Consider the following 14,759-nt stretch of genomic DNA (forward strand, 5'->3'; position numbering starts at 1 on the left):
CTTTAGCACCTCCACATTCTTCCATACTACCACCACCAACACACCAGATAAAGGCACCCGGCAGCCTTTAAAGGCTGAGTTAGACAGAGCTGGTGGAAAGGGGCGAGTGAGATCCCACACAACCAGCTCTTCATAAACTGGCTTTGGAAATGGTATTTACTGATTTGGTCATCAATGGGAGGTAGGAAGCAAAGTGATCAGTTTTGCTTTCTCTTTTTTCAAATAAACAGGGCAGTTGTTAAACCAGAAGTGAATCTGATCCCGGCTTTAAGAGCAGTCAGCTGCATTCTGAAACAGGCAAAAATGTAAACAGCCCTGTAACTCTAGACTAGGGCAGAACAACCATAGTTTCATAATGGGAGAGTCTACGGGCCCTGTGCCAAGAAAAATGAAATGTTACCCTGGGCCTTTAAACAGAATCATGTAAGAGCAGAGTGTGTATTTGTTTAACACACACACACAAGACCGTTTTCTGTGCCAATATCTTTCTGAACCCTCCTGAATAAAAGCTGAAATCTCTGAAAACGTGGTACAGAACCAATATTGTTTGCATAGTCTCATTCTTTAATGCCAAAGGATTTTTCTGCTGAACAGGGAGCTGTTTCTTTCTTTTCTTTCTTCTTCTTGTTCTTTTTTTTCTTTGCCCAAGTTAATTATAAAGTATGACTGTGAAAATAAAATAAATGAGCCCATTCCACCCATCCCTGTATCTGAATTCTATCATATGAGTTGCCAATTGGTTTTCTATTCCTTTCATTCAATATCTGCTGTTAATTTGTTCGCTATTTCAAGAACTTGAAGACTGTCAGCAAAATACATGATGCATTACGAAACTTATAATTGGAAATAAAAACATCTGAAGCTTTTCTGACAGAGTAAACATAAAGTACTATTGCACTGATCAGAACAAGGGAAACGTGAGCAACCTTGTAGCTATTTGTGTGCAAACAATTAGAAATGCTGCTGAGAGTGAATCAACACTCAACTCCCACTTTGAAAAATGCTGAGAAAATTACATCTAAATGAATGAATGAATTCAACATGGTTGTGATAGGAAATGAGGGGAAGAGAGGAAGGGAAAACAAATCTTGCTCACACTTCCTTTGAAAATGCGACTCAACTGACTTTCTCTTCCTATTTCAGCCATTTTAGAATTACACTGCCTAGGCCTGATCTAATTTTCCTGCTGGAGAAGTTAAGGCACTTCCTCCACAGTTACTAAATCTGACAAATTACACCTGGGTCCACTCTAACGTGAAAAAATGTGCTCTTTGTTCCTGACCCCTTGGTCAGCCTAGAGATCAAATTCCTGGACATTGGAAAGCCCCACTCATATTCATTAAAAGCCACGGGAGACCAGCTCTGTATTTCTGTTCAAGAGAAGAACAAGGTGCAGGCTTTCGCTGAACAATACAACTGCTCTGCTCCAGTCGGCAGAATATAGACCTTTCACTTTTTGCAGCTTGGCTGCCGATCAATTAGTACGTGGATTTTTTTTTTTTTTTTTTTTTTTTTCTGCACAGCATCTTAGTATCAAAAGAGGGAAAGAAGAGCCTAGTGCCACAAGTGAGTTTACCCCAAACTGCTTGTGTTAAAAAGCTGGCTACAGATTCAGTAATCAAAAATACAAAGATGATTTCAAAATTCTACCCTCCCTCTACCCTGGCCAGACATGCCATTAGTTACCACAGTGGCTAATATTTGACAGATTAACATTTTTTCCCCTTTCTAAGCATACTCAGCCTTTGGGAAAGACATTCCAGAGCTGAGAGTGAGTCACAAAGACAAAATTGGGCACCGCCTTGGTGGTGGAGAATCAATACTAGGTACACAAGAAATCCACAAGCTCTCCCATGGTAAGAACTAAGTATGAAGCTGACCCACCTGCCTGATAACAAAAGACCTTCTTCTTCTGCACTCCCAAAAAAGAATGAAGAAAGAAAATGACTTTAGGAGAAGTGAAGCAAATCTGTGGCTGAACTGTAAAAAAGACACTCGATGCCTTTCTTCCAGATTCTTGGAAGAATGAGATAATGAAGGAATATATACAGAAGCCAGAAAACCAGCCTTAAGGCCTCCTGATGTAAGAGTGCCCCCAGAGACTTCATCAACTCTTGCCCTCCCATCTAAGGAACCCACTTTCCTTCCTAGACTTGGCATCCCACTTAAAACGTCTTCACTTTAGGCCACTGAATTTTTAGACCCATCAAACAACATTCAAAGCCTCTTCCTTGGGGATCTAATAAGAAAGAACATTACGGTTGCAAACGTATATGAATGCTCTGGTGTGTTGTTGTTATTTTCAACATACAAATTCCTGTTAAATTGTAAATTAGAAACTATTACTTTAATTTTCCCTAGTCTTGAGGTAGTTTTCAGCTGTGCTGCAAGTTATGAACGTGTAATGAATACAGACTAGTATTCTTCTTCTATAGCTAGACAAAGTCACAATCCATATTTTCAAAATACATGAATTATAGCTATTTTCCTAGTCTGATGGCATTTGCTTTTGAGAAACCTATGATAGGCTGGAAATCATTAATATTAGGGTTCTTATTTTGATTTCTATCTTTAAAACCACTAGCAGTATCAGCAATGCAGAACTTAACACTTCCTCCAAAAAAGTCACTGAAAAAATTGGGAAATCAAACAATCAATTTACATTATTTTGGGTTGAAATATAGGTTGGGTTACTAAGCAGGAACTCACCTATGGGTAATCTCAGAGATGGAAAAAAAATCTAATTTCTGAAGGGAGAAAAGTAATAGCTATGGCATAGGTTCTCAGAACATTGCTTCTGGGCAAATTAATAGCAAATGAGGTTAAAAATTGTATAAGATATTAAAGTAATTCAAGCATACCCACAAATATGTATTGTGTTTTAAAATTGTAACTTTGGTGACCATTTAAGTGGGTGGCATTGAAAGAAACTAGGGCAGACTTCATTCCTCATGTTTTACAACTAAATGAAGAAGTTAATTGACTCACCTAGTGTTACCCAATGAGCAGAAGGTGAACCAGGGATAAAACTCATTCAATCTCACTCCTAGTCCTATAGTCTCCTTATGAAGGTTGACGAAGTATAGAGTACTTTGGAAACACCAACACATCACTATTAGTAGTAATAGGTAACACTTACTAAATGCTTACTCCATGCTAGGAAGTCTTCTATGTGCTGTGGATGCATTAATCCTATCTTCCTAACACCCATGAAACTATAAAGTTTTTTTCCCATTTTAGAGATGAAACAGAGCCAGGCAGATGTTAAGAAACTCATCCAAGTTCCCACTCCACTGTATAAGTGGTAGAGATGGCAAATACTGTCCTCCCTAGCACAGAAATACTAATGCAGACATTTCTAAATCAATGTTCAGATTATCAGTAGTTTGGGAATGTTAATTTTGATGAAATATGTCACAGTGAGATCCAAACTATGGATGCCTCCCCAACACATATGATGAAACTGAAATATCCATTTTGTCAACCTCTGTATTCTTGATCAAAATACAAAGTATCAACAATTCCAATGGATGGGGCAAAAACCACTTAGGGATCTCCCTCATTGTAAAGAGATGCTTAATAGGAAATGGTTGAAGCTTTGTGGGAATCTCAACAGGCATTGTGTTTAATGACAACTTCAGGAAAACATTTCAGAAGACTGATTAGTGCTTATTTCCTTGACTTTGCTACCCTTGCCAGTATTAAAATTAAAACATCTTAAATGACATCCATCCAGTTCAGGTATTAACTTTGCAGTTTGCACCACCACCAAAAACAGACCATGCCTGTCATATCACATCTCTGAATTACTCTGTTTGTTCGATTTCTTGAGATGCTGCAAGATCCGCCTGAGGACCAAAATCATTCCCTCATTCATCACAGCTGTAATTTGGTTTAGCTGAACCCTGTCCTAAACAGATTTGAATCAGCTCAGATAATGGAGGAAGTTTGTTGCTGTCATCATTTCTGCAACTATCAATCCAAGGATCTCTGAATGTCCTGCTTGCTCAGGAACAGCCTTAAATGTCCTGTGTCTTTTAAAGATTTTTCAAAAGTAATCTTAAATAATTTTTAAACAATTAATCTTAACTTGCATGTAGAGTGTCTCTGCCCATCAGAGGTCATCCCTCAACTACTGCACAGTCATTAAGAACTGAGCTGTGAAGCTGGAAATGCTCTCTCTCCTGCCCCTAACCCAGAAACACTAATATCAACATCCTACATGACCCAGAGATAAGTTTTCAGATTACACTTTGATGGGACTGATTTATGCTCTTTATTCTCTTACCCTTTACCACGTTCTCACACATTAAAAATAAGTAAATTGACATATCTTACTAAAGCTAGGTATAAACTAGATCTGCAGATTATAACCACCAATACCACATCCCTACCCACACCACGCCTCAGTCATGCTATATACCCTGGAATCAGACTTGCCAGGTTCAAATCAAACCTCTTACTACCTGTGGCAATTCTTGAGCAATTACTTAACTTTTCTGCACCTGGGTTTTCTTATGTATCAAATGAGAATTGTAATAGTGCCCATCTCCTAAAGGTATTTTGAGGATTAAATGAGATAACACACGTACAAAAAACTCAGGACAATGCCTGGCATATAGGAAGTACTTAAGAGTTCAAAATCATTGTTGGGATTGATTTTAAACAGAAATTTACTTCCTGTACTCACTCACCAGTCTTTCTGGATACCAACTCGTAAAGCTAGAAAAAAGTTATAGAAAATATCTCAGCCTTTTAATTTACAGAGGACAGGCCAAACTGTCAAGTAAAGTGGCCCATCTGAATTCAGTCTGCCTGTCTTTTTCTAGTCCTATCCACAACTCCTAGGCAAGGACTGGTATAGTCCTCTGTATTGGATGAGTAAAAGTTATTTCTTCTGCTCTATATACACACATAGGTTAGTTCTGCTCTATATACACCCTCAGAAAAATCCTAGAACTTGCTAATATTGACAATCGTTTAGTCTAACACTCCCATTTTAAAGATTTTAAAAAACTGACTCTAGGACCTAAATGACTTTCCCAAGTTCCTATAAATACTTAAGTGGAAAAACCCAAGGCCAGAAAAATTATAATTCACACCCTAAGCAAACTACCTGATACTCTCTTAAATCCACCACAAACTTTACCTATCTTATCCTCATTATAACCCTCTAAAATAGGTATCATCTTCACCTCTTAGAGATGCGAAAACGGAGGCTCAGACACTGTGAAGTAAGTCCTTTAAAACCTGAAAACTGTCAACTGATAAGAGTCAAGACTGACATGCTTCTTGTCTGGCCCCCAAGGATATATGCCCATTTCAAGTTTTTCAGAGCTTAGTTCTGGGAATTCTAGCCCCAGCTCTCAACCAGTAACTTCCAGACCACCTGTGCATCAGTCTTGCCCAGGGAACTTTAAAATAATATGAACTGCTCGGCTTCATCTCAGGAAGGAGAATCAGAATCTCTGGAGGTGGGGCTTCAGAATCTGTATTTCTACAGAGCTGGAAATTCTGATGTCCAGGGAGATTTGAGAAACCCTAATTTAAACAAGATATTTTATGACTGCTTCAAGTACAAAATGAGAGGGAAATGAGTTACCTAAGGCTGATGGAATGTTCAGAGTAGCTGAATCTGTGTAAAGGGCAGCATTGTGACCTCCTCTCAAATCCTTCTGTGTCACATAGACATTCACCTGGACCCAGTAGCAAAAACATATACAGCCAGCCCTCCATACTCAGGGATTCCACATCCAGGGATTTAACCAACCAATAATAGAAAATATTAGAAAAAGGGCCAGGCACGGTGGCTCATGCCTGTAATCCCAGCACTTTGGGAGGCTGAGGCAGACAAATCGCCAGAGGTCAGAATTTTAAGACCAGCCTGGTCAACATGGTGAAACCACATCTCTACTAAAAATATAAAAATTATCTGGGCGCAGTTGTGAGCGCCTGTAATCCCAGCTACTTTGGAGGCTGGGGCAGGAGAATCGCTTGAACCTGGGAGGCAGAGGTTGCAGTGAGCAGAGATCACACCAGTGCACTCCAGCCTGGGCAACAGAGAGAGACTCCATCTCAAAAAAAAAAAAAAAAGAAAGAAAGAAAGAAAATATTAGAAAAAGAATTGCATCTGTGCTGGATTTTTTTTCCTGTCATTATTCCTTAAATCATAAAGTATAACAATGATTCACATCATATTTATGTTGTATTAGGTATTACACGTAATCTAGAGATGATTTAAAATATACATGAGGATGTGCATAGGTTATATTTAAATACCACACCATTTTATATAAAAGGCTTGAGCAAGCTGGAATTTTGCTATCTGCAGGAGGTCCTGGACCAATCCTCCATAGATACCAAAGGAAGGATGCCTGTATATAGTTGGAAGCCTTAACTCTCATTGATCTTGCCTAAAGGGCTTTCTATCACAATCAAAACAAGTGTTGCATTTTGTGGCAGTACAGTATGTATTTTGTTGGAAATACAGCAATAAGGTTTCCTTCCATCCTAATCATTTTCCTTTAAAGCATCTAACTCTGAGCCATGTTTTCTTGGTACTGAGCTAAAAAACAACGTGGAAAACTGTTTGAATCATCACTTACCAAGGTGCACCGTATATCCTGAATCCCTTCACTGTTACCTCCGAATCTTGTAAGTAAATACTGTTTGTCAGGAGGGACTGAACATTGTCAAAGTCCTCTGGTTTCAATTTGGACACAGAGGGAAAACGGTAGTAGTCCTGTTTAACAAGGTCTGCCATGAATTCCTTATCAAATGTCAGTTCATGATTCCCAGCAATCACTATTTTATATTCATATGGCAGGTTTCCTGAAATAAGAAAAAAGAGCACCAATTAGCATGTTTATTTCCCATCACAAAGTACAACAGCCGAGACTATGTGATTAGCAGACAGCTCACCCAAATGAAATAGCTCACACATTCCTTTACATTTCCATGCGAACCGGAATTTATGACTACTCCTTTATGCTAACAAAAATGACAATAACGGGCGATACGAAGCTGCTAAGTAGCTAAAATGTTGCTAAAAAGACATTAAGTTTTCTAGTTTCATTTCCCTCTTCTGTATGCTACTTATTCATTGTGATGAATCCACACTTTATATTTATCCAGTAAAAATCACTTTAATCACGATCCTGAAAAGAAGGTCTGGACCTGCCTTGGTCCTCAAAACATAATCTAACCACCTACTCTTAAGAACTCAGATAACTACTGGATTTTTAATACATCCTTCATACAAAAGACATGGCATAGTCAAATATTCCAAGACTGACATACATGAAAGGAACCACATAGTACAATTTCATATTTCAACTCTAATTTTAAGTTTACCTTTTGGCTTGTGAATAAAAAGAACATTAGTAAGGCCCCCTGATTAGAAGGCTCACTTTCCTCCCATTGGGATGGGAGAAGAAACTGTAAAGCTTAACCCCCTTTTAATATTTATGGTATGGAAATGTGAGTTCTCGGTGTGTGCTTTTTATGCAAAAGTTTCCCGATCAAAATGAGATAATTCTGGGAAGGAGAATGAAAGCTATAAAGGAAAACCCAAACACCAGACTTCTGCATAGATTTATAATGTTTGAATAAAGTACAGGTCATACATATTAATAACTCACCGTGATGCTATAAGAACCAAAATCCAAAGGGAGATAGTGCCAGGCAGCTGTCCCCACCTGAAATTAATGCTCTTTCCTTTACTCTACCCATCCCTCAAGCCTCACTGTTGATCTGCTGTTCTTTTATTTTATTTTATTTTGGAGGAAAAAATGGCACCTTAATTCTAGCTTTCTGAGACCTGTGGGTCCAATGCAAAATTAATGTTTCCTGCTATTCCAGGAAGAATTAAAGTTACCACTAGCAGGAAATGGATACACTTGTTGTAAGAAATGGTTCTTACCAGCAAGCCGGAGTCTCAATGATTTCATTAAGAAAGCTTAGTGGGGAAGACAATTTTGTGGGGGAGATGAGGGAAACAAGTTCTGTCGTCAGCAATTCAAACTCTAAAGATTACACTGTGAAGTCCACACAGTCTCAGCAGCACATCGCAAACGTATTTGCTAATATTGAAGCAGTTTTGAAGACTGCCAGATCATGTTTTGTAATATTACTGCCTTTTCTTTAGCTATTAATTCTTAGATTTCTGACAATAATAAAATTGCATATATAGCAAGGGCAACAATGGGGAGGCTTAAGAGACAGAGGAAAGCAGTCTGATAGAAAATAACACCGCAGAGAGAAGAAACCAGAAATGTTGAGGCCAAGTATCAATGGGTATCTTTGACTACTAGCCCACAGTGCTGTGTGTCACATCTTTGGCCTCCATTATTTGCAAGGCTATGCTGAAGAGTTCACAAACGAGTAGGAAGCCTCCCTCAAATGAAAGTTTATGTCAATTTAGTAATTAGGAGTATGATGTACATAGCAAAGTTGCTTGGATAGAATAGTGGTATTTTACACAATTCCCACACTTCAAGTGCACAAATTCCCAGCACTGCACATGCTAGAAATTTGTGAGAGGCCCTACAACTCTAATATCATGGCTCTGTGACCCTATGGGCCTAATATTGCTCCCCAACCCAATTCACCTGTGCTCCTAAAGCGGGAACAGGCTAAAATGTTTTACCAGGAAGCAATCTGTTCCAAGGCAGGTCCTAACTGTGTGATTCTTAGAGCAAAGGATTTTACCTGTACAAATCACACTGCAGTTGCCCAGTTCCCCTTTAATCATTCACAATGAAGTACTCACTGTAAACCTTTTCATTATGTGCCACTGCTTTTGCAGGAAGCCTGGGTTTCTCAATTTATCCTCATTTCAGGACTTTGGTTCAGGGGCAGCGTAGGTGAGACTAGCCACTATGGCAAAAGAGGTATATTTTCCCCCTTCAGACTCGGTTTTTTTCTTTTTCTTTTTCTTTAAGTGAAACTGTTGCAAAGTAAATCTTTCTCAGAAAGACAGGCATCTTTGTTGTCTTTTAAATCAAATTTTGGAGACTCACATAAAATGGTAGCCACCAAAATGAAGAGCCACAGAAAAGGTGATGATATTTACACATCACCAGCAAACTCATCTCTTTCCGAGAGCCCAAGAGTAGCTTCCAACTTCCATCCTCTGTTACCGATGTTATGAGATTGTCTGACATATTTTCTTTTTTGCTGAACTGACCTTTCATCTATAATCTGCCAACCTTTATGTTTTATATGAAAAGTGTAAGCAGAACAGCTGACAAATCTCCTGTTACTTGATGGCATTTTCGTTTTTTTCCAGACTAGATTAATTTGGAAGTCTCTGCAGTGAAGCTTCAAACTTCTTGGTATTCAAATGGCAACCCTTTAAAATTGTCAGGCAAAGAGGTCCCTGCCTTTATCCATTTTATTCAGATCAGGCCATCTAAGCCAACCTGCTTGTCTAAAAAAAACCAAGGCCACGTATATATACTCTAACATGGAAAAAAAAAAAAGATTCCTCTGAATGACATAAAGAGGTCTACTGGCCAGGCACAGTGGCTCACACCTGTAATCTCAGCACTTTGGGAGGCCCAGACAGGCATATCTCCTTCACCTGAGGTCAGGAGTTCAAGTCCAGCCTGGCCAACCTGGTGAAACCCCATCTCTACTAAAAATGCAAAAATTAGCTGGGCGCAGTAGCAGAATTGCTTGAACTCGGGAGGTGGAGGTTGCAGTGAGCTGAGATTGTGCCATTGCACTCCAGCCTGGGTGACAAGAGCAAAACTCTGTCTCAAAAAAAAAAAAAAAAAAAAAAGAACTCTACCAACCAACCAACCAGTTTCATTGTTTCCAAGGCATGGTATACGTTCTACTAATTATACACAAGATTATTTTAGGTGACATGGAAATGTCAAGTAATTTTATATTTTAATACCACTTTTAAGAATGCATTGTTTGCACAAATACAATATAAAAGTATAAGTACTTACATATAGCTTCCTTTTTTCTATCTTTATATGTAAAATAAGAGGTGATTTAAAGAAAATTACTGAGCAAATAGTAGAGGTAACTTACAGGTATAACAAATTGGCAATGATAGCAAGTGGATGAAAAGTGGAAAACTTGCTCATCAACTCAGGTTAGAGATACAGTATATAAGTAAGACCATAAGCTCACAGAGGCAATATTTGAGTCTTTCCTATTCTGTATCTTCTGCACTTAGTGGTTTCACATAAATAGGTACTCATGAACTGAAGTAAACTAGGTCCTCACTACTACTTGACAGTTCTAAGTGCCCTACACTCTAGCCACTACCTCCCCAAGCAGCCATCACAAAATTTGTCCAGGCTCCAACTGAGCCCCTTGCCAGTCAGGCAATATATCCTTTAACCACATGTATAAAGGAGGGAGATTCTCTTCACTTCTGCCTTTTCACTATCCCATCACTCCATCTGTTTGTATCTTCTCCTCTTTCTAACAGAGGTTGAGCATCCTTTATCTGAAATGCTCAAGACTAGAAGTGTTTTGGATTTTGGATTTTTTGAGATTTTGGAATATTTGTGTTATACTGATTGAACATTCCAAATCCAAAAAATCCAAAAGCTTACATGCTCCAGTGAACATTTCCACTGAGTGTCATGTCAGTGCTCAAAATGTTTCAGATTTTGGAACACTGGATTTCAGATTCTCATAGTAGGGATGTTCCCTTTGCAGTTGGCTTCTTAATCTGATTCCTCCCACTCGCACAAGCACCTTCCTTTTCCAGACACCTCCTCTCTTCATATTTTGGGCCTCTCTCTATTTATACATTAAATCCTCCTCCTTAGTGAGTTTATATTTACCCACTCCAAGAAAACAAAAACAAACAATGCTAGACACATACACACACACGTGCCTCAAACATGATCTTAAACATGCCTTGATCTTGCTGCTGCTTTGAGATGCTTCCTCATTTCACTTCTAAACTTCTAAAAAGAGGATTCCATAAGCTTGCTGCTGGTAGGACAAATTCAGCCCTCAGATGTGTTATGGTTAGCCCTCAATTAAGTTTATATTTTTAAAGTATTGAACTAACATCTAGAACTCAGGAAATATCACCCAGAAGTTTCTGTATTTCCAGCTTCTTGTGGAAAATCAAAAGATCAGGCAACACTGACCCCCAGTCTGCCAACAGATCTCCCCACTCTGATTTCTTCTCATACAGCCCACTTACCACATTTGCTTTGCCTGATGGGCCACTATATTATTAGATTTAACAACGTACTGCCAAATGGTTACTCAAAAGTTACTCAACACAATCTGGCTCCTAAAGCTTCCCTGGAATGTCACTAATAACCACCTAATGGCCAAAGCCAAGGCTTTTTCTGAATTCTGACCCCTCTGTTAATCACACTACTGTGGTGTAATGCGTTCCCTTGATTACTGCTGTGGCACTCTCCAAGTTCTCCCCCTTCCTCTCTGATTCTTCCTCTCCTCTGTCTTCTTCTTCCTCAGCCTCCTTTGCATTCCATCTCATCTGCAAGTTTATTCCATGACACTCTCTTTCTTCATCTTTACATCTATGGATAATATTTAATAATTTCTTACTGTGCTTCTCACATTTGTATTCCTAATAATTCAATTTAAACTGTGGAGGCAGCATGGGGATAAGAATGGGGCCTCTGCAAACTCTGCCACGTGTTAATTGTATGACCTTGGAGATTCCTTATGCTCTCTAAAGTGTACTAGCAAAATGGGGATAATAACAACACCTACTTTATAAGTTTTGGCACAGATAAAATGAAATATAGCCTCTAAAGCACATGCATGGTGCCGAGTAAACCAGCAGTGTGTGTTCACTATTATTACCGCATTTTTGAGTTTTGCTTTTGCATGTGACTTGTCCCCCCATAGCCTGGAACGGATAGATGATGGCTTGTGGTTCCTTGCTGATCCAAAGTACCTAGTCCCATAGCTTCAAAATGGCAGACGCACAACTCAAATTTGTTGAGTAAGTGAAGGAATGAATCAACCTCCACAAGATTTTCTGGGAGCTTCCTTTGAATTCCAGGAACTTGGTTTGTCCTCTTGGGCTATGGCAAAGTTTAAGCCAATTGTCACATATTCTTCCAAGTCTAATCCCTCTTCAAGTGTCCTGTTCCTTCTCCCCAACATCCAGTCTACCCGAATAATCTCTAGCTCTTTTTAAACTACAGTTTTTGCAAATATAAATAGGGTAAAAATAAAATACTGCTTCTAAAGTTTGGTGAGGACTAAACAAGATCCTGCATATAAAGAACCTGCACAGTTTCTGACACTTTATATTCACTCAGTAGACATTAGCTGTGTTGTTATGTTATTGTCATGACCACCCTTCCCAATTGCCATCAATAAACCATTGGTTTATCCACAAATTGAATCACTCCCTGAAGCCAGACACAATGTCACTACTCTCGAAGCAAAGCATCTGGGAAAAAAACACTTAGATTTTTCTCATGGCAGAAACTGACATTTTCTAACATGTCCTTCAAGCTAACAAAAGTATTATTAGGTCTAATAAGCATTTGGATCTAAAGGTGAAGGTCAGTGGGCCTATGAGGCCTCCAACCTGCTCAGAATGCAAACACAGAACCTCTGTTGAGATGATCCTAAGCTCGTACAAGGTATCCCCTGAACACATAACTTCTTGCCTCCTTCTCTTGCCCAGATGTCTCTCTCTTCCAGGAATTACCAAATGCCAAAAAATGTGTCAAGAGTGGCCTCTCATTCAGAAATGAACAGTATAACCTGCAATAGACAGTATCCAGACTATTTCTCTAAGAGTGACTAGTCATGTGGAATATCTCCAATTTCTTCTTGGAATCAGGTGGGTATTCTTCTATGAGCATGTAGCAAGGAACAAATGAACTAGAAAAGTTTAAGATCTTCAGCTATGCACATGTCTGATGAACTCTATAGCAATGTTAAACAAACACATAGTAACTTATGTCAAAGTCAGCATCCCTCCCTTATAAAACTCTATACATTTAACGTGGCACTTATAATGGCTCCAATGAATCACAGCACATGAACCTCTAAGGTTCCTCCAAGACAATCTGGTGGTTTGAAGTTGTGCTCCCTGAGGCCTCCCTGGGGCTGGAGAAGGGCAGAGGGGAACGACCTTCTCTGAGTTTTACTACATCAGCTATGCTTTCCTTGATTTTATCATCTGGTGAAAGATTTCATCGTTTGAGGAAAGTTATCCCTGGCTTAAAAAAATTAAGGAGAAACCACCGATTCATGCAACTCCCATTTTAATGGATGAAGAAACTGAGTGCCAGAGAGGTGTTGCCGCTTACTAAGCACAGTCACAGGCCGCAGGTAGGGCCAGAATCTAGCTCTTTGGCTCCCAGACCAGTAGTTTTTCAGATGATCCCAAATATGTGACAACTTGATGAAGTTGGACGTAAGGCCTACTCTTACATGGCTCCTCCTCATGCCAGTCTCCATCTATGGTAATCTTTTATCTAAGTCTAGGCATTGATGATCCTTTTTGTTTGTACCCATGAAACAGAACTCTCCATTCTAGATGCTTCACTGGCTATATCACAGACTTCTCCTGTAAGGGACATGAGGCAGTGTCAGCCTCACACTATGACAACACACATCCTGGCTCAATTAAAACATGCATCAAATGCTACTGCAGCTTTTGGTGTAATTTCTTACCTACAGGCTCCCAGGATAATGTGGTAGCCTACGCAATGAAGAGAAGGCTATAATTATGAGGATTAGGATGCGACTTTGATAGGAGAAAGGAAGTCTGAGGTAATAAATTCAAACACCTACATGAACTAGGGAGGTAAAGAAACAATGTGAATTGAGCTGAACTAGGTGGAAGATAATAGAGAGCAATGAGGACTGGGGGCATACGTGCATCAGCATTTTAGAATAAACATAGATAAGCACTGCTCTGGCCAAACATGATTTCCTCCCTAGCTTGCCCTTCTCCCTCAATACAAGTTAATGTTCCTCAAAATTAAGTATCATATAACTGTAATCTGGTTTCTGCTATAAATCATTATAGAATGAATTCCTCTAGAAAACTCAAGTTTAGGTCAAACCAAAATCCAAAATCAATTCCAGAACATTCATTTTTCCCAAGAATCTGCCTGTGATATGGTTTGGCTGTGTCCCCACCCAAATCTCATCTTGAATTGTAGTTCCCATAATACCCACGTGTTTGGGGAAGGATCCAGTGGGAAGTAATTCAATCATGGGGATGGTTAGCCTCATGCTGTTCTCATGACTAAGTTCTCACGAGAGCTGATGGTTTTATAAGGGGCTTTACCTCCTTTTGCTCAGCATTTCTCCTTGCTGCTGCCATGTGAAAAAGGGTCAACTGGCTTCCCCTTCTAAGGCCTATCCAGCCTTGTTGAACTAAGAGTTAATTAAACCTCTCTCCTTTATAAATTACCTGGTCTCAGATATATTTTTATTAGCAGTATGAGAATAGACTAATACAGCCTACCACCTGCTGGAAGACAAGTCTTGCCCCATACTCTTCATTCTTCATGAACAGGGAGTATGGAAAACAGGGGTAACCACAATGGCTCATCAGGTTGTGGTTAATATCAAATATCCTTTCCCCAAACCCTTTTATAAATCAGAGATCTGGTAGGCACAGCTAACTGATCATATCTCTTATCTACTCCTGCTAAAACCAAGAGAAAAACCGCAGTATTCAGCAGTAGTTCTTGGTGAAAGAGAGCCTTCAAAAGCAAACATGCGTTATTGTTTTCCTATGTAAAAGAAACCTGGTTCCACAAAGCTGA

At 39.3% G+C, this 14,759-nt stretch overlaps 1 protein-coding gene across 7 annotated transcripts in view; it reads right to left on the reverse strand.

Moving 5' to 3' along the window:
* Window positions 1-14,759, reverse strand: part of MPPED2 (metallophosphoesterase domain containing 2) — a 191,888-nt gene that overhangs the window by 89,864 nt on the left and 87,265 nt on the right. For all 7 annotated transcript variants that reach the window (XR_012518130.1, XM_074401276.1, XM_074401279.1 and 4 more), the window contains one exon: window positions 6,606-6,831. Coding sequence is in view for 6 of the 7 variants with exons in the window: in XM_074401276.1 (XP_074257377.1) it covers window positions 6,606-6,831 (226 nt within the window). In the remaining variant the exon portion in view is untranslated. The remainder of the gene's footprint in view (window positions 1-6,605; window positions 6,832-14,759) is intronic.

The sequence above is a fragment of the Saimiri boliviensis genome, chromosome 6 (genome assembly GCF_048565385.1).
Source record: "Saimiri boliviensis isolate mSaiBol1 chromosome 6, mSaiBol1.pri, whole genome shotgun sequence".
Taxonomy (NCBI): Eukaryota; Metazoa; Chordata; class Mammalia; order Primates; family Cebidae; genus Saimiri; species Saimiri boliviensis.